General features: G+C 45.2%; 1 protein-coding gene and 2 pseudogenes across 2 annotated transcripts in view; all 3 read left to right on the top strand.

The window, feature by feature from the left end:
• Positions 1-10,528, top strand: part of DHX34 (DExH-box helicase 34) — a 35,558-nt gene extending 25,030 nt beyond the window's left edge. For both annotated transcript variants that reach the window (XM_073641431.1, XM_073641430.1), the window contains exons 12-17: positions 894-1,005; positions 1,630-1,739; positions 1,889-2,161; positions 5,577-5,753; positions 6,495-6,627; positions 10,029-10,528. In XM_073641431.1, coding sequence (XP_073497532.1) covers positions 894-1,005; positions 1,630-1,739; positions 1,889-2,161; positions 5,577-5,753; positions 6,495-6,627; positions 10,029-10,165 — 942 coding nt within the window. In that variant the 3' untranslated portion in view covers positions 10,166-10,528. The remainder of the gene's footprint in view (positions 1-893; positions 1,006-1,629; positions 1,740-1,888; positions 2,162-5,576; positions 5,754-6,494; positions 6,628-10,028) is intronic.
• LOC141155526 (syncollin pseudogene) lies at positions 10,383-10,781 on the top strand (annotated as a pseudogene).
• A 10,271-nt stretch (positions 10,782-21,052) lies between these two features.
• On the top strand, positions 21,053-21,497 carry LOC141153237 (syncollin pseudogene; annotated as a pseudogene).
• Positions 21,498-23,470: the final 1,973 nt, after the last annotated feature.

Here is a 23,470-nt window from a genome sequence, read left to right as displayed (position 1 = left end):
TCTTCTGCTTGTTGCCTGTCCTTAGCAGTGGTTTCCTAGCAGCTATTTTACCATGAAGGCACAAAGTCTCCTCTTAACAGTTGTTGAAGAGATGTGTCTGCTGCTAGAACTTTGTGTGGCATTGACCTGGTCTCTAATCTGAGCTGCTGTAAACCTGCGATTTCTGAGGCTGGTGACTCGGATAAACTTATCCTCAGAAGCAGAGGTGACTCTTGGTCTTCCTTTCCTGGGGCGGTCCTCATGTGACCCAGTTTCTTTGTAGCGCTTGATGGTTTTTACAACTGCACCTGGGGACACTTTCAAAGTTTTCCCAATTTTTCGCACTGACTGATCTTCATTTCTTAAAGTAATGATGGCCACTCGTTTTTCTTTACTTAGCTGCTTTTTTCTTGCCTTAATACAAATTCTAACAGTCTATTCAGTAGGACTATCAGCTGTCTATCCACCAGACTTCTGCACAACACAACTGATGGTCCCAACCCCATTTATAAGGCAAGAAATCCCACTTATTAAACCTGACAGGGCACACCTGTGAAGTGAAAACCATTTCCGGTGACTACCTCTTGAAGCTCATCAAGAGAATGCCAAGAGTGTGCAAAGCAGTCATCAAAGCAAAAGGTGGCTACTTTGAAGAACCTAGAATATGACATATTTTCAGTTGTTTCACACTTTTTTGTTAGGTATATAATTCCACATGTGTTAATTCATAGTTTTGATGCCTTCAGTGTGAATGTACAATTTTCATAGTCATGAAAATACACAAAAATCTTTAAATGAGAAGGTGTGTCCAAACTTTTGGTCTGTACTGTATATATATATATATATATAAATATATATATATATATATATATATATATATATATATTTTTTTTTTATTTTTTATTTTGTTGCAGGTCTTTCACACAAGGACTAAGCAGGGTATTGTTCTACACCCAACCTCAGTCTTCTCTAGTAATCCCGAGCTTCTTCAAGTAGAGAGTGACAGAGAAGAGGCCGCTCCAACAGGTCATATTCCAGTTTCTATATATTTTCATATATTTCATGCACCATGTGAGTATAAAGTGACACAGAGTGACCGAAAGAAAAGTTATGGGAAGAAAGATAAGTCTTGTGTGCAGAAATGGAGAAAATTCAGATGGAGAAGGAAAAGACAGAGGAGCTGTATACGAAAAGTTACAAATTTCAATGTCCCCTCCCCACTATCTCCAAACACGGATATTTCCCTCTAGCAGAAAAGTCTTATAAAGTCCTTATAAAGTCTTTTATTCACTGTCCCCGGGTTCAGCGATGAGTGTTCACTGCTGCTCTCGGCGTCTGTTATTGTCTGCAGCTCTAACGGCGCTGCAGCCAATCAGTGAGCTCATCAACTCTGAGCAGTTCCTGCCGTCAGTTATGGCAGAGCCGCTGAGCTCAATGATTGGCTTTAGTGCTGTCGACAATACAAGACACCAGGAGCGGTGGGGGAGACTAGACCTGGGCGGGTGAGTAAAGCACATTATTTTTGTTTCTTTTTTAAAACAAACTGCAGCCGGTCGACAGGGGTTTTCCAAAACCATAATACCCCTTTAAAGTACAAGGAAATTATATAGAATGTGAATTATAACGCACTCATTTGTTTACTTTCCATAGACTCAAGAAACAAGGGACGCAGCAGCAAGCACCAAATTGTGGGTTTTGTCTCCCTTCTGGAGACGAACAAGCCGTATTTGGTGAACTGTGTGAGATTGCCAGCTCTGCAGGTTAGTCCTCCTGATGATTACGTCTGCATAGAAGCTGTAGACACAAAACAATAGGAGATTTTTAAACCACACCATTTGCAACCTTGCATCTGAAAAGTGGTTGTCTTATCAGAAAAATGTGTTTATGTGACTTTCTTTTATGGACTCAGGGTCTTCTGCTCTTGGCCCGCTCCTTGGACACTAATGCTGACTGTTGCCAAGTTGTGTGTGACAGCTGGATAGAGGTGAACCTGGAAGACCCCGAAGGAGCCCTTCATCTCATCTCCGAAGCTGTCCGTGTCCGACAAGCTTGGGAGAAAGTGCTGCGCTCCCGGCTAGAGAAAACATCTAGTAGGCGAGACACTGAGGAAGATGACAGCCGGAGGAGGAGACGAGAGATCGATGATTTAGGCCGACGGCTCGTGGATTTTGTGCGCAAAGAGGTGAGGTGGGATCTGAGGATATCCTCTATTGTATCGTGTGATTGCAGTAGACATTTCCTGTAGAGGTCTTGGTTGAACTTAGGTATTTGTACAACCAGTCAAGTACTTCCTAGGATTATGTGTCCGTCAGATCGCCAAAATGAAATGAACCTCAAAAATTTGCTTTATCCTTTTCCTGATTTGTACTCATCCAGTTTAAGAAAATAAAAGCTTAAAGAGCAACTAAACTTTCATTGTTATTTTTTAATAATTTTGTCCTGAATGGAAAGTCTTGAAACTTTTGCAAATCACTTTATTAGAGGATTTGTCTTCATCCCTGTAAAAAAAAAAATGCATGTAAGTGACTACCAAACCAATGCTTTTCTACAGTCTATTCAATTCTCTATACTCCTCTTTCTTGACCTGTCCTCTGCCTTGGTCACAGTTGACCACTGCCTCCTACTACAGATCCTCTCTTCCTTTGGCGTCAAAAACCTTGCCCATTCCTGGATCTCCTCATACCTTTCCAACCGCAGATTTAGCGTCTCCCACTCCCACACTACCTCCTCATCCCGCCTTCTTTCTATTGGAATCCCTCAAGACTCTGTCCTAGGACCCCTACTCTTCTCCATCTATACCCTTGGCCTGGGACAGTTCAGAAAGTCTCATGGTTTCCAGTACCATATGTACGCTGATGACACCCAGATCTACCTCTCTCGTCAAGACGTCACCTCTCTGCTGTCCAGAGTCCCCACAGTGTCTATCAGACATATCCTCCTCCTCCTTTCGCTTCCTCAAAATCAGCGTGCACAGATCTGAACTCATCATCTTTCCCCCATCTCGCGTATCTTCCCCATCTGATCTATCTATCACAATAAATGACATCACACTTTCCCCTGTACTGGCAATCCGCTGCCTCGGTGTAACCCTTGACTCTGCTCTGTCCTTTAAACCACACATCAAAACTCTCACCACCTCCTGTCGCCTCCAGCTCAAAAATATTTCCAGAATCCGTCCTTTCCTCAACCCTAACTCTACTAAACTGCTTGTGCATGCCCTCATCATCTCCCGCCTGGACTACTGTAACATCCTCCTCTGTGGCCTACCTGCTAACACTCTTGCACCTCTCCTGTCCATCCTTAACTCTGCTACGCGACTGGTTCATCTCTCTCCTCGCTACTCCTCTGCTACCCCCCTTTGCAAATCTCTTCACTGGCTCCCAGTTCAAACTACTAACACTGACCTACAAAACCATCCATAACCTTTCTCCTCTGAACTAATCTCCCGGTATATTCCCTCACGTAATCTCTGGTCCTCCCATGACCTCCTTCTCTTCTCCACACTTATTTGTTCCTCACCCAGTCACCTCCAAGACTTCTCCCGAATATCCCTCATCCTATAGAATTCTGTGCCCCACCACATTCGATTATCCGCCACACTCTGATCCTTCAGTCGTAACCTGAAAACTCATCTCTTCAACGAAGCCTACAGCCTGCCATGACGCCGCTGCCACCTCCCCACCACCGGAGCTACTGCAACCCCCCAACCTACTGTCTCCTTCCCCATTCCAGTAGAATGTAAGCCCGCAAGGGCAGGGTCTTCTTCCCTCTGTACCAGTCTATCATTGTTAGTTCATTTACTGTAAGTGATATCTGTATTTGGTATATAATCCCTTCTTATGTACAGCGCCATGGAATCAATGGCGCTATATAAATAAATAATAATAATTTGGCTGCCTTCAGCTGCACTGATATCAGAACGTAGTCATTTGGAGTACAGATAATGGCAGTGTGGTGTGTCAGCACTTGTGTCCTCCTCTGGGTGTTGTGGTTCTCAGTACAATCTCTAGCAGCAGCTTATCCCCAGTGTTAGTGAGTGCTAAGCTGACCCTTTCACTGTCATCATCTGTACTCCAAATCAATGCAACTGAAAGCAAGCAAACAGACAGGGGAATATCAGAGGTTTGGAAGCCACTTACCTTACATGCATTTTATTTTTTCAGAGGAGTGAAGACAAATCCCGGTGATAAAGTAATTTCCATTTTATATGATCTTCCATGCTGGACAAAATCACTAAAACTCAAAAACTAAGTTAATCTTTAAATTGGAATTTCAGAAACAAAAACATTTATGCAGATTCCAAGTTGGGACAATTGTGATCCTATCTGTGATATATCTCTCTGCTACCCTGAAGTCAGACCAAAATGGATGCAGAATACAGTAATTTGACTCTACTCATCTCCTTCCCCTTTTATCTGGCTTTACAGCAGACACATGAGGCACCAGACCCCTCTTCTCAGAAATCAATAATGATTCCAGAAGTGTGACCCTTATTTATCAGACGTTTATGGCATACATTTTTTAGCCTGTTTACCCCTTTAACCCGACATGGACCCTATGTATGTCACACGTTGGAGCGGGCTCAGGAGCTGAATCTGCTCCATACTGGGCAGGAATCAGCTGTGTTATTCAGCCAGTACCTGCCTCTAACAGCAGCGATCGGAGCTAGTATAAAAACATAAGTTTGAATTACCCCTCTTTTTCTAATTCAAAAGTAAATTATATATATAAAAAAAACACACTTCGTATTGCAGCGTCCATATAAGTCCGATTTATGATCATATTAAATGAATGAACCCATAAGATAAATAGTGTAAAGAAGTAGAACATTGAAACACCGGAATTGTTGTTCTTCGGACACCAGACACCCCCCCCCCCCCCCAAAAAAAAAAAAATACAATAAAGTATGTTGGATGTGCTTTGAAATGGCACCAATAAAAACAAAATCCTGCTATGCAAAAAAAAAAAAAGCCCTCATGTGGCTTCATCAGCAGAAAACGAAAAAAAGTTACTGATACAAGCCAATTTTTCTTTGCAAAGTTGTAAACTTTTAAAATATTAAAAAGCTTTAGAAGTTTGGCCAAGCTGTAATTGCCCTGACCTGGAGAATCCCATTTTTCAGTACGTTATACGGTAAAATAAATGGCGTCATTCAAAACCAAAACAAGACCTGATACGGCTATGTTGATGGAAAAAGTAAAAATGTTATGGCTCTTCAAAGAAAGGGAGGAAAAAGTGAAAGCGCAAAAATGGAAATTCCAATGAGGAGGGGGTTACAGAAAAAAAATTCTTCTTTAGCCCATGTTATCAATATAGAGAGCTATATAGGAATAAGAGACAATAAATGTAGAAATTGCCATTAAATGAACACATATGAAGCTCCGGAGTCAGAATTGCCGTAAGCTGCCTCCACTCCGGTCCGTGCCAAAGGGGTGAGGCCCTATTTCATACAACAGAGGGAAAAACCCATTACAGGAAAATGACAAACTCAACTCCACTACATCTGTAGATGAAAGTATTGCTGAGAGGAGTCTCTTGCATTATTTTTTTTGCCAAATTTTTCCCTCTGTTTCATCTCCTTTGTGATTCCTCTGCAGACAATGTACAGCATGAGACGTCTTGCAGTTTTAGAAGCCCAGAACCTTTATGTGGGGCCCCAGACAATTACCGACAGTCACAACTTAAAGGGCTTGTTCAGCACCAAGGAGATGCAGCCAGATCCTGAGAAAGGAGGATACGGCGTAACGAGCTTCCTGACATATAATTGTCTGCGGGTAAGCGGGAGAAACACGTAAGCGGGGTTCGCTCTTCTTCACATTGTGGGGTGTGGGTTACAAAATAGATAAACGCTTCCTGGGTGTAGGCCATATATAGGCTGCAATGGTGCAAACCCCTAATGCCAGGGGCCACAGGTTCCTAGTAATATATGAGAACAACATTGCTGTAAGTGCCCTGTTAATGTTAAAATCTCCAGCCCATTTAAGGGGGTTGTCGAGATAAAACAAGATAGGTGATATTTGATAGGTGTCCGACCACTTGGATCTGCAAAATTGGGAACTTGGATGCCGACCTCTGCTCCATTCATTCGCTATGGGGCTTCCGGAAAAAGTGGAGTGAAGCGCCACGGAGCGGCGATCAAGCATTAGTCTAAAAAGTGAACTGTTCTGCCAAACGGTGCCAGTCCTAGCAGTCGGACCCCTGCTAACCTATCAGATACCATAGGTGATAACATGTTTTCACCTGACAACCCCTTTAAGAGACTATTTCAAAGTTCACAGTGGAGCCCAGCATTTTCTAGCTGTGCCTGTGGTTGTCATTATTTGGGTAGTGGGTACACAGGAGTCCCCCGATGTCTGTGCTATGCAGCTCAACAAAGGTTTAATGCAAATCTTCATAACGTAAAGGTATAGTGACGTGTCCCCATAGGATGTAGTTGGTGTTTTTTTTTTTTTTTAATATCTGTGTATGTTAATGTGATTGATAATATTTTTTTTTATTTTTAATATATATTTTAGAACGATACAGATTTCTACAGTGACTGCCTGCGCTCATTCTGGACCTGTCCTCGCTGCAGTCTCTACATGCCATTCACCCCCTTAGAACGTATGGCTCATCAGAACAGCTGCGCAGAAGAAGCGACTTCTCAGGGTACATTGCAAACCACTGATGGCAATATAGCAGAATGTAGAGTGGCTTGCGAAAGTATTCACCCCCCTTGGATTTTTACCTATTTTATTACATTGCAACCTGTGTTTAAATATTTTTGTAATCCGATTTGTGTGTAATGCATCAGCACTAAATAGTCTACATTGGTGAAGAGAGAAAAATATAGGCATGCATTAAATTTATGGGATCAAATAATTAAAAATTTGCATGTGCATATGTAAACGCTATATCTGGCGCCAAACCAACACAGCTCATCACTCCAAGAACACCATCCCCACAGTGAAACATGGTGGCGTCAGCATCATTCCGTGGGGATGTTTTTCAGCAGCAGAGACAAGGAAGATGGATGGTGCAAAATACAGGGAAATTCTTGAGCAAAACCTGTTTCAGTCTATCAGTGATTTGAGACTGGGACGGAGGTCCACCTTCCAACAAGACAATGACCCAAAGCATACTTCTAAAGCAACACTCGAGTGGTTTAAAGGGAAACATGTAAATGTTATAGAGTGGTCTAGTCAAAGATCAGACCTTAATTCAGTTGAGAATATGTGGTCAGACTTGAAGATTGCTGTTCACCAGAGGAAACCATCTAACTTGAAGGAGCTTAAACCTTTTTGCCTTGACGAATGGGCAATAATCCCAGCGACAATTTTAACTAATTTTTAGTTATTAGATCCCATAAATTTAATTTATGTCTATATTTTTCTCACTTCACCAACTTACACTATTTAGTGCTGATGCATCACACACAAAAAGGATTACAAAAATATTTAAACACAGGTTGTAATTAGTGTTGAGCATTCCGATACCGCGAATATCGGTCGATACCCGATATTTCAGTATCGGAGTTCCGATAGTTTTAGAATATCGAATACCGGAATCGGAAGTTCCCATAATGCCTGCGCTCTGCAGTGTCTCTGAAGGATGACAAGCTGGATGGCAGTGCTCAGCTGCGATCCAGCCTGTCATCAGAATGCCATCCCAGCGTGATAGAATTCTCCTGCGCTCACAGCAAGCACAGGAGAATTTTCCCACGCTGTCAGTGACGTGCATGAGGTGAGCTGAGTTCATTGGACATGACCTCTGCTCATCTGGATGCCGTCACAGCCAGACACTGAGGAGGGCAAGCATGCCTGTTCTTCTCAGTGTCTGCGGAATGGCAAGCTGGATGGCAGCTTTCGGCTGTGATCCAGCCTGTCATGTGAATGTAGCAGAGCTGGAGCCGTCCTGGGAACCATGGAAAGGTAAGGATGATGTTGGTTTATTATTTTACTTTTATTGCAGAAGACATTGGCTTCAGCTGGAATGGGCGTGATGGTAAGTATGGTTTAATTTAGAACAATAAAGAATTGTGTGTTTATTTCAATTAAAGGACTTTATTCTGGGTGTTTGTGTTTTTTTTAACTTTGAGTATGGGGTTAGTAATGGGGGTGTCTTATAGACGCCTCTCCATTACTAACCTGGGCTTGATGTCAGCTGGCATTATAAGCTGACATCAACCCCAGCCCTATTACCCCACTGCCACCGCTACAGGGCAGTGGGAAGAGCGAGGCTAAGTGCCAGAATTGGCGCATCCTATGGATGCGCCATTTCTGGGGCGGCTGACGGCTGGTGTTTCTAGCCTGGGAGGGGGCCAATATTCATGCCACCCTTCCTGGGCTATTAATATCAGCCCCCAGCTGTCTGCCTAGCCTTTGCTAGCTATTAAAATAGGGGGGACCTATTTGTTTTGGGATCCCCCATTTTAATAGCTAGTTAAGGCTAGGTATTCAGCTGGGGGCTGATATTAGTAGCCTGGGAAGCTCCGTGGGTATTACCCCCTTCCCAGGCTTCAAACATCTGCCCCAGCCGTCTGCTTAACCTCCGCTAGAGACTATAATTACGGGAAACCCCACGCCAATTTTTTTTTTAATAAATCCTTTATTTTAACACTAAATGACAAGTACAGTAATCAACACTGTCACTGTACTTCTTATATATGTGACTGACATGTTTCTATCTATCTAATCTATGTGTGATGCTCTATTCTATCTTTTCTAAATTGTCGGGTACCGATGCTGAATTGCCGTCCCGCTTTTTTAAGGAGACGGTGCATGAAAACATTATTTTTTTTTAATAAATCCTTTAACACTAAATGACAAGTACAGTAATCAACACTATCACTGTACTTCTTATATATGTGACTGACATGTTTCTATCTATCTAATCTATGTGTGATGCTCTATTCTTTCTGTTCTAAATTGTCGGGAACCGGTGAATGCCGCTGCTGAATTGCCGGCTTTTCATGTAATACATTCTACATTCTTCTTTGTTGTTTTCCTTCATGTAGAATTAACCTACAAGGAAAGAAAGGGTTTATTTTCATTCCGATATTTGTGTCCCATTGACTTGCATTGGTTTCCGGTATCGGAATCGGCGATATCCGATATTTTTTGGGTATCGGTCCGATCCAATCCAATCCGATATTTCCCGATATCGGAAGGTATCGCTCAACACTAGTTGTAATGTAACAAAATAGCTAAAAAGCCAAGGGGGTGAATACTTTCCACTGTACATGACATTTGTCAACGATGTCAGGCACCCAATACTGTATAAGATTTCTTTCTTTCTTTTTTTTTTTATTGTGTGTTTTCCGATATTAAATTGCGATCAGCCATCATGTAGCCCAGAACTTAATCTTGAAAAAAAAAAAAAAAAACATTAGGAGACATTGCTTAAATATTTTGCGCCAGGGTTTTAGTGTCAAAAAGTTGCACGTTTTGTAGTATATAATTTTTATTCAAAAATTTGGGATTTTTATGCCGCTCTCAACACTTTTCAAATGTGGGTAGGAGAGGTAAATGAAAAAAGGTCAAAGCGGGATTTATCATTTGTGACTTTAAAAGATTGAGCTAAAAATTGATAAAAACAAAACATTTTTACAGAAGTGTTTATTCTAAATAACAAGGAACGGAGGCCTACTCATCTTCCAGCACCTCTGTGAATCTAGTACAGACCACGTCAGGATTTTTCGATGGCTCTGGAATGTCTGCGCTGTTCGAAAGTCAACAAGACTGCTGCAGCCTGTGATTAGCTGTAGCGGTCAGGTGATTAGAAGAGCACATCATTGAATGTTTTTCTGAAGACACGCTCTTCTAGTCACCTTTGAATGGTTGCAGTGGTCCTGTTGACTTCCAAACAGGAGCAGACATTACTTCTAGAGACCTCTAGAGCGGCCTGGGCTGGACAGTGAGTGTGCCTCCATTTATTGTTCTAAAATTATCTATGCCTAGAAAAAAAATATTTTTGTGTCAGACAACCCCTTTAATTTTTTAAAATACATTTTAAGAAATTAATAGAATGGAGTGAATATTGTAATAAAAATGTATTTATTTTTCCCATAGAATTGGAAGACGCAGAATCTAATGTGTCGTTAGTGACCTCTCTGCATAGAACGTATCACTGTGATGTGTGTGACAAGGACCTGGTTCTGACGCCCACTGAGATCCTCAAACACAAGAGGCAGCATATGAACTCTTAGGGTAAACACAATGTGGGAATGGACGCACCTGAATCCCCCTCCCCATCTAGACGCCATGTGCTTATGTTTTCCCTGCCAAATATTAACTTATAGCATGACCTCGGAATCAGTATGTCATCCATATCACCCACAACCTTGGTCGGCTCCTCAAACAGAAGTGAAGTATACAAATGTCTTAGATGCCGTTCGGGCAGTCAGATTGGTGACTGCCGCTACCATGAAGCTGCTCTGCTCTGTGCTCCTGGTGCCTTTCTTCTTCGTGGGGCTTCTGGCCGAGTGCCCCTCAGCAGCCAGCCTCGTAAACGAGGACGGGGAGAAGCTCTGTACCCGTATGTTTGAACACAGCAATATTTACTTCGACCAGTCCTGCGGAGGCGCCCACCTAGATGCCAAGAATGGAGATGACTTCCCGTACATGCCAATCGGATGGGGAAACAAGATTTCATCCTTGGTGGTTGCAAACCGCTGCACCCTGAAAGTGTGGAGTAAGAGCGGCAAGACGGGCAACAACCGCACCTTTAACTCTGGGGTGGCCTACCAGCTGAAGGACTACACTAATGGACTTTTCGGAGACTGGAATGATGCCATCTCTTCTTATTACTGCACATGCACATAATGTACCAGGTGACTGCTGGGCAATGCCAGACTGATGATGGTGGCAGAATAAATGTCCATCTACCATGGCTTGTAGTTGTGTTTTTTTTAACTACCAAGTTTGGGGTGGGGAGTTGTCTCTTATTTGGTATCATATTAATTTTAAAATTATCCATACATTTCTATATTAAAAAAATGATTTGTTTTAAAGGGGACAGTATGAGATTAGACAACAATGTTTCCTCCCCTCCCCAATCCGGAAAGAGCGTCACTTTTGTGTATGGCCTCTTTGGTATTACAACCCTATTCTGGTTGCGATGCTTGAACTACAATATAGGTATACATTTATACATATTATTATTATTATTATTATTTGTATACATTTATGGCAAGGGACAACATAGCAACTGGAGCAGTTCATGAACCGGCTCAACAACTCTCTAAATATTAGATTGACATATAGTCTCAGTGCGAAGAAAATAGATTTTTTGGACGTCAGTTTGGAGGTTGATGATACACATCTCCTACAGACTGATATCTATAGAAAAGCTACATCAGTTAATTCTCTGTTGGAGGCTACGTCTGTGCCTAATGCTTCTACCGGTTGGACAATTCCTCAGAATGAAGCGGATCTGTTCATCGGATGTCAGATTTGAAAGGCAGGCCAAAGATTTAAAATCTAGATTTGAGGAAAAAGGCTATAGCCAAAGATGTATAAAACAGGGATATAACCCCATGGAATTAGCAACTCTATCCCTCAAGAACACAAGTGACTCATGATGATAAATTAGATTTATCTCTACTTTTAATAATGAACGGCACACAATGAGATCATTTCTGAGAAAATATTGGTCAATGCTACTAATCGAACCTTCTTTAGCAACATATTTATCGGATGTCCCATTGATGACTTCAAGACGATGTAACCACTTGAAGGATATGCTTGTCAAGAGTCATTATATACCTTGCCTGTTGAATCCCTTTGGGTCTAATGGTCCCACTAATGGTTGCTTTCCTTGTGGCCAATGCCTTTCTGCCTTACCAATATCTCTCGCATCTCAAGCTTTGACTCTGCAGATGGCACACGCCATTATAAAAATAAACATCATATCTCTTCCAGTAGCAGTAATGTTATCTATTATGCTACTTGCAGCTGTCCCAAAATTTATGTGTGACTCTCTTTTAGAGAATTGAGAGTCAGGGTTAGGCTATGGTCACGCTATCAGTATTTGGTCAGTATTTTACATCAGTATTGGTAATCCAAAACCAGGAGTGAAACAATCAGCGAAAAAGTATAATAGAAACACGGCACTAATTCTGAATTTTTGACCCACTCCTGGTTTTGGCTTACAAATACCGATCAAATACTGAAAGATGTGAATGTAGCCTAAGGGAGCATGTGAGGGACATTGGTGCAGCCAGTACGCTGGAAGATATTACACAACTTAAGACTATACCATTTCATTTTAAGACACACCATAAGTGCAATTCAAGATCTTTTATATGTGGTATTGATGCTATCCATACGGCATTAGAGATGGAAATATTAAAAAATTGTTGGCTCAATGTGAGATAAAGTGGCTTGTGACTCTGGGAACCATGACTCCATGGAGTTTAAATGAAACTCTTAGTTTCTCTATCGCTTCATTGGGGGACACAGGAAACTGCGGGTGTATGCTGCTGACACTAGGAGGCTGACACTAGGCTAAAAAAGTTAGCTCCTCCCCAGCAGTACCGTATATACCCACCGACTGGCATGAAGCTAATCAGTTTTAGTTTAGTGTCAGTAGGAGGCGGACCCGGATCTGCTCCCAGCCCCCTTTCTACCTTAGGTTTGTTGCTTTTTATTAATCATTTCCATTTTGCAGGTCCAGCTTGTGATACAGGTGACAGAGTGGAATTGTGTCACTCTGTTACCCACCTTTCTAAAGGCCGAGAGCACAGTATGGGATTGCGTTACTACTGTTGTCTCCCCCGTCTATCCGGCAGGACCCTATCCCCCTAACACATCAAGCATGGTCAGGGCATCCGCACTGAGGGACAGGCAGACTGGTCCTCGCCATCACCCCCTGGCCCGCTCGCCCCCCAGAGCCAGACGTGCACGGTGGAAAGATTGGACCCATTGCTGGCCACAGGCCTTCTGATGACAGCCCGAAGATCTGCATTCAGCCACCCCATGGTTTGCACCCAGGTACTCGACTTCCATCTTCTGTATCAAGTCTGCGAAGAAGGATTGCGGATCTTCAGGACAGGTATCTCCATCCAGGCAGTGAGGGGGCTTCTTTTAATAGATTAACATCTAATCCCTAGACATGTGGGAACTAATACAGGTCTCTTCCCATTTAATAAGCGAACTCTGGTCATAGAGGGAAGAATAACTTTAATATTGCGTCTACTGAGCTCCTCCCTTCCACGGCCGTCACCTAAAATGTTGTCCCCGTCTCCATTCCATTCCAGACCTTCTCCAGAGGCTGGCCCACACCCTGTCAGCCCTGCCAATCACACAATCACACGCGCTGGCTCATCGCGTGCCCACCCCCACTGCTCCCTACCAATCAGGACGCTTCTACCTCCCAGCGCGCGGGATCTCTGCGTGCTTTTCTCCCAGCTCCACTTCCTCCTCTCATTCATGCATTTTGCTGGCTCCACTTCTCCTATCCGCTGCCATCTCCAGCTACTGGCTCTTGTGTCACAGCATCAGTACCCGCAGCACAGCTTCACGAGCCCCTCCACACAAAGCCGACTCAGCACCGCAGGAATCAGGATCCAGGGTCTGAGTAAACTCTGCCACTGGGGGAGGCAGCTCTCTTCCTGGCATATCTCACATTGGCTCTTTCTTCATCTTTCTATGTCTATGCCTACTATGCCTAGACCCAAGAAGCCTCACTCCCATCCTCCTCCTATTGTCCTCCATTTAGCTTCCTGCACCTGCAATAAGAAGTTTTCTTCTGGTCAGATCTCGTCCCTCTGCCCGAACTGCAACCCATCTAATATGCCACCTCTGGAGCCCCCCATGGCCCGTAACGAGAGTGGGATGCATCTCTCTCCCAGTCAGTAGATGACCTCACCAAGGTATCCCAGACCTTGGTTTCGGTCTTAGAACGACTGCCCAGCCCTGCCTACACCATGGGACCCCCGATCACTCCCCTCGGTATTCCGGACCCAGCTGTTGGCCCCTCAATTCCAAAGGTTACACCACACAGGCGTTCCAGGGGTTCTAAAAAGCGTGCCCGCACTAGCTCATCGTCTACATCCTAATCATTCTCTCCGTCCTCTCCAGGACCCCATCTCTCACCCCCTCCCTCCTCTCCGATTCTCCAGCTTCACAGGAATCAAAACCCCAATCTGAGTCAGGCTCTGATCTAGACTCCAAACAGATCTCCAAACTACGAAACATGGTAAATAGTCTGATTGTATCCAGACCCCTAACATAGAGAATCCAGAAACATCTTCCTCTGAGCAGACCATATCATTCAGAAAGACGAAGCATCCTCCCAGAACCTTCCAAAACCACCGGAATCTTCACTAAGGAATGGGAACATCCAGACAAGTTTTTCCATAGAAGAAAATGCATGGACGTCTTGTATTCTTTTACATCTGATCTGCTTCAGAAATGTACATTGTCTCCCGGCGCTCCACTAACACTATTCTTCCTCTCTGTGATGCAGCCCCCTTAAAGGAGACCTCTGACAGACACAATAAAACCCCCTCCAAATCAGCCTTCGAGGCCGCTGGCTCGGCCCTCTGCTGGTCCTTTGCAGGTACATGGGTAGCCAAGGCAGTCTTGACCTGGGCAAAACCCCTCCACCAGGGTATCTAGTCAGCCGCCCCTCCCCCTTTCAAGCTGGCGGACCTAGCGCACCAAATCAGTCATGCAGGGAAGTATCTCCTCACAGCCTATCTCGACCCAACCACTTCCTCTTCTCTGGCAGCCGGCAACCTCATCACCATTCGCAGGGTCTTATGGTTGAAGACATGGCACGTGGATACAGCTTTCAAAAGTTCCCTTACCGGCCTTCCCTTCCAGGGTTCTCGTCTTTTCGGGGAGGAATTAGATAAGATAATTTCCAATGCCACGGGGGGTAAGAGTACTTCACTCCCTCAACAGAGGCCTAAACGCCCTCCTCCAAAGCGTTGCACAGTACAGTTTGGTTCCTTTTGGAGATTCCCAGTTTAGACCAGCAACCGACAGGACAAATCTCCAGCTCATCAGGAGAGTAAGAGACCTTCCCTCAAGCCAGCTCCCTCCTGGCGCCCATGAGCCCACCATCGCCAGTCTTCCATACCCGGATCCAACAGATTTCCTTTGCATGATGGTACACTCCCACCTAGAAGCCTCTCAGGGTGGGTGGATTTCTCTATTTCCGGAATGAGTGGCCCTCAGTGATCGACGACGCCTCGGTCTGAGAAGTCGTCTCCCACGGTTACAAGATAGAATTTTCTACCTTCCCTCGTTTTCGCTTTTGCCAGTCCTGCCCGCCAAAGAACCTTTCCCTCATTCCTGGGTTTTTCAAGACTATCAGCCTGCTCTCCGAGGCTGGGTTTAGCATGTTTATTCCTTCACCAGATCGCTTTTCGGGTTTCTATTCAAACCTGTTTGTGGTTCCAAAGAAGATTGACTCCGTGCGTCCCATTTTGGATCTCAAGCTATTAAACAAACATGTTCGACTATGCCACTTCAGAATGGAGTCCCTTTGGTCTGTGATAGCCTCCATGGAACCCGAAGAATTCCTACGCTCAGTGGACATTCAAGATGCCTACCTACACATTCCCATTTTTCCTCCTCACCAGAGATCTCTTTGGTTCGTGGTACAGAAATCCCACTTTCAATTCACGTCACTGCTGTTAGGCCTAGCCAGGGCACCCAGGGTCTTCACGAAGATAATGGCGACGGTTATGGCCATTCTTCTGAGCAGAGGCATCCTCATCACCCCTTATTTAGACGACATTCTCATCAAGGCTGCGTCTTCCTCAGCAAGTCATGAGAGTCTACAGATCACTCTGGTCACCCTCTCCCATCGAGGCTGGATTATAAACATCCCGAAGTCGTTTCTGATCCCCGTCCAACGTATTGTTTTTCTGGGAATGCTGTTCAGCACCACGCGAACAAGAGTTTTTCTGCCCGAAGAGAAACACTCGGTTCTATCACGCAGGATTCTCTCCCTCAGAGGCACATCTCCTCATTTGCTCCATTTCAGTATGAGCGTCCTAGGCAGGATGGTCGCGTCAATTTAAGCAGTTCCATTCGCCCAGTTTCATATGCGTCCCCTTCAGCTTTTTCTACTATCAAGATGGTCGACTCACACCCGGGATTGACTAATCACACTCCCTCCCCAAATAAAGAAGTCCCTAGAATGGTGGACTCAATCCCCCCCTAGTCCATCGCGGGAGACCTTTTCTACCACCTCGTTGGAAGATAATTACAACAGATGCCAGTCTCCTTGGTTGGGGAGCAGTTATTCAGAACTTAACAGTCCAGGGCCGATGGACCGCCCAAGAATAGTCTCTTCCCATCAACATTCTAGAACTCAGGGTAATCTTTCTTGCTCTACTTCACTGGCAGGATCTTCTCCTCAACCATCTGATTCGGGTCCAAATTGACAATGCCACGGCGATGGCATACATAAACCACCAAGGAGGAATCTAAAGCCAAGCAGTATTGTCAGAAGTGACGCGGATTCTGTTATGGGCTGAGGAGAACGTACCAATAATCTCAGCAGTACACATCCCAGGAGTGGAGAACTGGGCCGCCAACTTTCTCAGCCGAGTGGGTCTCGCCGCTGGCAAGTGGTCCCTGAACCCGTAAGTCTTCCTCGACATTTGACTCTGAAGGGGGACTCCCGACGTTGACTTGATGACATCCAAACTCAATCACGAGGTTCCTCAGTTCGTATCCAGATCACGCGACCTGCTAGCAATCGACACTGATGCCTTGGTAATTCCTTGGTCTCAGTTCTCCCTCCTGTACCTGTTCCCTCTCTTGCCACTGATCCCCAGGCTGGATCAGTGAAAAAATGCTGCAGAGTAAGAATGCTTTAAATAAAAAAGTTAACTGATAAAAAAAAAACTATTAACACACTGCAAAGTGAATGAGCAAAGAGAAATCTAAATCAAATCAATGTTTGGTCACTATAGTGGGGTTTCTACTTTTGTGGCATCCCAACGTCGGAGTCCTTGGCCTGGTACTTGGTTACCCTCTTTTTAGCCTCAAGTACCTCTCAGGGTGGGAGCTCTGGCACTTTTTTCACTGTCCCTTTCCTCTGTTCCCTTCTCCTTTCCCCTCCTCCCCCTCTTTGGGGTCGGGGTGGAGGAGGGTGTTTGGTGGGAGTGGTGGGCAGGACCAGCTCCAGGTTTTCATGGGCCCCGAGCAAAAGAGTCTCAGTGGGCCCCTTTAGCACATACTACGATTCACGATGCACGGATTCAACAGTTTTCATTTTAGACTGAACAGTATAGTCCTCCATACAGTATTATGGGCACTACATAATCCTCGATACAGTAATATGGGCACCACATAGTCTTCCATACAATATAATGAGCGCCATATACTGCTCCATGCAGAATAATGAGTCCCATATATTGCTCCATACAATATAATGAGCTACATATATTGCTCCATACAATATAATGAGCCATATATATTGTTCCATACAGTATAATGGGCCTCATATTGCTCCATTCATTATAATGGACCCCATATATTGCTTCATGCAGAATAATGAGCCCCATATATTGCTTTATACAGTATAATGAGCCCCATATATTGCTCCATACAAAATAAAGAAAATTCCAAAGTTTTCATTTTAGACCGGACAGTATAGTCTTCCATACAGTATTATGGGCACCACATAGTCCTCCATACAGTATAATGATCCCCATATAATGCTCTATACAGAATAATGGACCCCATATAATGCTCTATACAGATTAACGGACCCCATATATTGTTCCATACAGAATAATCGGCTCCATATAATGCTCCATATAGAATGGGCCCCATATAATGCTCCATACAGAATGGGCCCCATATAATACTTCATACAGAATGGGCCCCATATATTGCTCCATACATAATGGGCCTCATATAATACTCCATACATAAAAAAAAATGAAATACTCACCGCTCCTCAGGCCGCAGGTCCTGTCTCTTCAGGATCTTCCGGCTCTCTGCTCTGTGACTGCTCAGCACACAAGGCGCGCTGTAGTGATGTCATCGCGCCCTCTGTCCTGAGACGTCACACAGTCAGAAGACCCGGAAGACACCGAGACACCGGAGCTGCAGAGGTACAGGGAGAGGTAAGTATTGTGAATAGTTTAAAGCAGGGGCCCCATAAAGAACCAGTGTCCCCGACGGTGAGTAGGCTCCCTGGTTGCTCAGGGCCCTGGCACTTGCCCGGGTGTGCCAGGTGCTGATGCTGGGCATCTTTCCCTGCCGTCCAGGGTACATATGGCTGTTTTTGGTGTAGGTAGAGTTCCTGTATGGTGGTGGTATGTGTTTGTCACATTAGGTGTTCAATGTCGTAGCCTGTGTAGGCTCAACCTATGTCCAATATGGGCAATACCAGACTTTGGTGTGGCCTTGCGCTATTCAGACTCTATATTAATTTTTATGTCCATCCGCTGGCCAGTCAGCTTGTTCAGTGTTCTCATACCCCCGACCAATCAGCGTGGCTGGTGGGCCCAGCCCGCTTGCCATTCTGCTGGGCCTGCATGTGCCTACCCTCTGACCAGAATGGCTGATTGAGCGCCATTTTCCCTGGGTATTTCCCCAGGATGGTTCTTCTAGCATCGCTTCTCTGCTTGCTCCAGCATGAATCTATGCTCCAACAGCAGCCAGCCTAGGTGCCCTAAATACAATCTTGTCGGGGCCTCACCACGTTCTCAGACTGTAGTGGACCCTTGGATAAGGTAGGCGATTTATTGTTGGGGGTCCCAACGCTTGCAGTGTCCCAGTGGCTCCCCCTTCCTTCTGTCACCATTTAGCTTTCCAAGTATTTCCTTTGCTTTCTCTGTCTTTCATAATGTCGGAGTCCAAGGAGTCCAGAGAAGACCACTCACTCTCAACTATCCTGCCTGCCCTGGTCACCTAGTATGCTTGCATTTCAGGTTTCCCTTGGACCAAGCCGTAGCATATTGCACTGCTGGTACCTCCTTCCTTCTTTGCTGATTGCTGCTCAGGGGAGCCCCTACGGCCTGGGTATGAGGATGTGCCCCTCCACCTGCATAGGCCTTGACTTTTAGCTCTTCTGTATCCTAGACCCTGGGTACAGTTGTTGAACTACTGTCTAGGGCCTCTACCACCCTCAGTACTGTGACCGCTGTCCAGTGTCACACCCACCAGCTGGAAAGCATGTGTATATCTAGTTGCGGAGGCTGTCCAAGCAGCCTTGGATCAGCTTATCACCTAGGTCTCAGTTTGTATCTCCTGGGATGCGGTCACATTCACGTTTCCCTTCTCATGAGGCCCACTCCCCACAGAGGTCAGAGCCAGCCGTGCCTTGGTTCAGCCTATCCAGGCCGCCATCCAGACTCAGGTTGCCGCTGCCACAATACTTTTCACCCGTTGATATGTGAAGTCACCCACCAGGACCAAGTAGGCAGTTGGTCAGCCGAGCGACCAACACTAACGGTGTCCTGGCAACTATATTGCGCCTGTCTAATCCGAACCTATGAGAGATTGTGTTCAACAGACTGCCCTGATTACCCACAGATAAGCACAGGTTTTCAGAGATTTAGTACATGGCAATTTACAATTATAGCACTGCCTGCAGCTTTGTCGCTGCTTGTGCACTCCACTCCTAAATGGGCCATAGCCTTATCTCAGCAGGGGCCATCTTTGCCAAGGTGTCATTGTCCTGGTTTGTGGCCGTGAAGCATCCAAAAGTTTTCTCCTAGTTCTTGGTACGCTGACCACCTCCCTGTGTGAGTCAGACTTTCCAACTGAGAACTGTGATCACTATGGTGGGGCCTGAGCTCAAGACTTACCGACCATAACCTGGTCACTGAGAAGGCTAGCTGATCTGCCTTTAGCTGGGAGGCTGAAGAGTGGATGGTGGACTTGTCACACGAAATGTAGATTAGCCCAGTAGACTAGCAGGAGGTTCTCCATGTCAAAGCAGATGGCTTGGGGGGAAATTAGACTCTGCATATAACCGTAGTCGTCCCCCAAAGGTATTCTCTCTCTAACAGACATTACGGGAACAGGTACACGTTTCTCAAGTACTTAGGCCAGGTTCTAGAACACCACGAACTCCAAGCTACAAGGATGGCATCGGATTTCCCTCACTCCCGTCCTCCTACTGTCAGCTCTCACCAAGTTCTGAAAAACACCTTGAGGTCTACAATAGAGTCTATCCAAGAGGCAACAGTGACCTCTTGTCGCTGGAGTCTGACACTGCAAGTCTATTCACCACCATCTCACACGGACACTATGTGGACCACCTACCACAGCAGGTAAGGTGGCGCATCGCAGAAGTGATCCAGATAGCACCCTACCTCATTCCTGGGTGAGTCAGACCCTCTGGGAGTTCTCTCTACAGAGAGCAACGCAGAGTTAGCGATCTACAGGTGCTCCACCCAGCTACATCAGTGGCTCTGAACCCCTAGCAAAGACTTCTTTAGAGGAGAAGGTAATTCAGACAACGCGAATGATACCGTACGGTGCTCTGGCTACTTTCCACAGTTGGTGAGACCAGCAAACAAATTGCACTCAGAGGGGTGTATTGTTTAGGTGAGTAAGACAGTATCCTGACTATGACATTGTTTACAGAGACTTCTAGAGCGGTCTACGATGGACGGTGAGTGTGTCTCCATTAATTTTTCTAAAATTATCTATGCCTAGCAAAAACGTATTTTAGTTTCAGACAACCCCTTTGTTTTTTCAAATACATAACATACATTGTAAGAAATTATTAGAACAGAGTGAATACTGTAATAAAAATTGATTTCTTATTTATTTTTTTCCCATAGAATTGGAAGACGCAGAATCTAATGTGTCGTTAGTGACCTCTCTGCATAGAACGTATCACTGTGATGTGTGTGACAAGGACCTGGTTCTGACGCCCACTGAGATCCTCAAACACAAGAGGCAGCATATGAACTCTTAGGGTAAACACAATGTGGGAATGGACGCACCTGAATCCCCGCTGATCTAGACGCTATATGTTTTCTCTGAGAAATATTAACTTATAGCATGACCTCGGAATCAGTATGTCATCCATATCACCTACAACCTTGGTCGGCTCCTTAAACAGAAGTGAAGTATACAAATGTCTTAGATGCCGTTCGGGCAGTCAGACTGGTGACTGGCGCTACCATGAAGCTTCTCTGCTCTGTGCTCCTGGTGCCTTTCTTCTTCGTGGCCCTTCTGGCCGAGTGCCCATCACCAGCCAGCCTCGTAAATGAGGACGGGGAGAAGCTCTGTACCCGTATGTTTGAGCACAGCAATATGTACTTCGACCAGTCCTGCGGAGGCGCCCACCTAGATGCCAAGAATGGAGATGACTTCCCGTACATGCCAATCGGATGGGGAAACAAGATTTCATCCTTGGTGGTTGCAAACCGCTGCACCCTGAAAGTGTGGAGTAAAGCCGGCAAGACGGGCAACAACCGCTCCTTTAATGCTGGGGTGGTCTACCAGCTGAAGGACTACACTAATGGTCTTTTCGGAGACTGGAATGATGCCATCTCTTCTTATTACTGCACATGCACATAATGTACCAGGTGACTGCTGGGCAATGCCAGACTGATGATGGTGGCGGAATAAATGTCCATCTACCACAGCTTGTTAGTGTGTTTTTGATTGACTATCAAGACTAGGGCGGGGGAGTTGTCTCTTATTTGGTGTTATGATATTGTTTTATTTCATTATCCATGCATTTTTATATCAAATAATGAATCATTTTCAAGGGGCAGTATGACAGACAAAAATGTAAATTATTTTCTTCTATTTTTTTAATGCCTGAAAAAGCGCCACTGATAAATGTGTGTGTGTGTATATATATGTATATATATATATATATATATACCCACACACACTAGCTATTGAACCCATTCTAAGCCCGGGTTAATTTTGTATTGCTATAATTTTGGCGCCATTTATTTTTAAGACACTGTGTCTGCGAATTCACATATACAGTGTCAGTGTCTTCAATAAAATGGCGCTGGAGATCACGGTATTTGCACATGCTGACTCCGGCGCCATTTTATTGAAGTAATGTACTACAACGTCAACCTAACAGTGCGCACATGCCGGCCATAGGGATAATGGCGATAGTCAGTGCATGCGCACTGCTATGTTGACCTTGTAGTACTTCAATAAAATGGTGCCGGAGTCAGCGCGTGCACATACCGTGCTATCTGGTGCCATTTTATTGAAGACACTGTATATGCAAATTTGCAGACACAAGGTCTTCAAAAATGGCACCGGATGCCATGGTATGCACACGCGCTGATTCCAGCACCATTTTATTGAAGCATTGTGCTACAAACTAAAGGGAACCTGTCACCAGAAATAACGCTGTTAACCTGCAGATATGCGGTTAATCTACTAATTAACAGCGTTATTATGCTGCCCGGTGCATGCACGCATCCGAATGCAGCAGGGAGAAAATGAACTTTATTCTCCCAGCTAGCATTCTCCCCCATCCTGGTATATGTGGTATATGCTGCCCCATCTTGGTCTCCCATCCTATTATATGCTCCTCCCATCCTGGTATATACTCCCCCATTTTGGTCCCCCATCCTGGTATATGCCCCCCATGCTGGTCCCCTATCCTGGTATATGCTCCCCCCCATCCTTGTCCCCCATTCTGGTATATGAGCACCCATCCTGTTATATGTTCTCCTCATCCTGGTCCCATATCCTGGTATATGCTTCCCCATTCTGGTCTCCCATCCTGGTATATGCTCCCATCATCCTAGTATATGTTCACCTCATCCTGGTATATGCTCCCGTCATCCTGGTCCCTTTTCCTGGTATATGCTCCCCATTCCTATTATATGCTCCCCTCATCCTGGCCCCCCATCCTTTAATATGCTCCCCTCATCCTGGTCCCCTATCCTGGTATATGCTCCCCCATCCTGGTCTCCAATCCTGGTCTATGCTCCCCTATCCTGGTATATGCTCCTCCATCCTGGTATATGCTCCCCTCATCCTGTTATATGATCACCTCCTCCTGGTATATGCTCACTTCATCCTGGTGTATCCTCCCCTCATCCTGTTATATGATCACGTCATCCTGGTCCCTTGTCCTGGTACATGCTCCCCCATCCTGGTGTATGCTCCCCTCATCCTGTTATATGATCACCTCATCCTGGTCCCTTGTCCTGGTACATGCTCCCCCATCCTGGTGTATGCTCCCCTCATCCTGTTATATGATCACCTCATCCTGGTATATGCTCACCTCATCCTGGTGTATCCTCCCCTCATCCTGTTATATGCTCACCCCATCCTATTTTATGCTCACCTCCTCCTGGTATATGCTCCCTCACGCTGGTATATGCTCCCGTCATCCTGTTCCGGTCCTGGTATATGCTCCCCCATCCTATTATATGCTCCCCTCATCCTGGTCCCCCATCCTATAATATGCTCCCCTCATCCCGGTCTCCCTTCCTATAATATGCTCCCCTCATCCCGGTTTCCCATCTTGGTATATGCTCCCCCCCATCCTGGTCCCCCATTCTGGTATGTGCTTCCCCCATCCTGGTCCC

Source organism: Phyllobates terribilis, unplaced genomic scaffold, assembly GCF_046119375.1.
Source record: "Phyllobates terribilis strain yellow unplaced genomic scaffold, ASM4611937v1 Scaffold_7__3_contigs__length_470593459, whole genome shotgun sequence".
Lineage (NCBI taxonomy): Eukaryota > Metazoa > Chordata > Amphibia > Anura > Dendrobatidae > Phyllobates > Phyllobates terribilis.
This window is presented reverse-complemented; position numbering and strand designations above follow the sequence as displayed.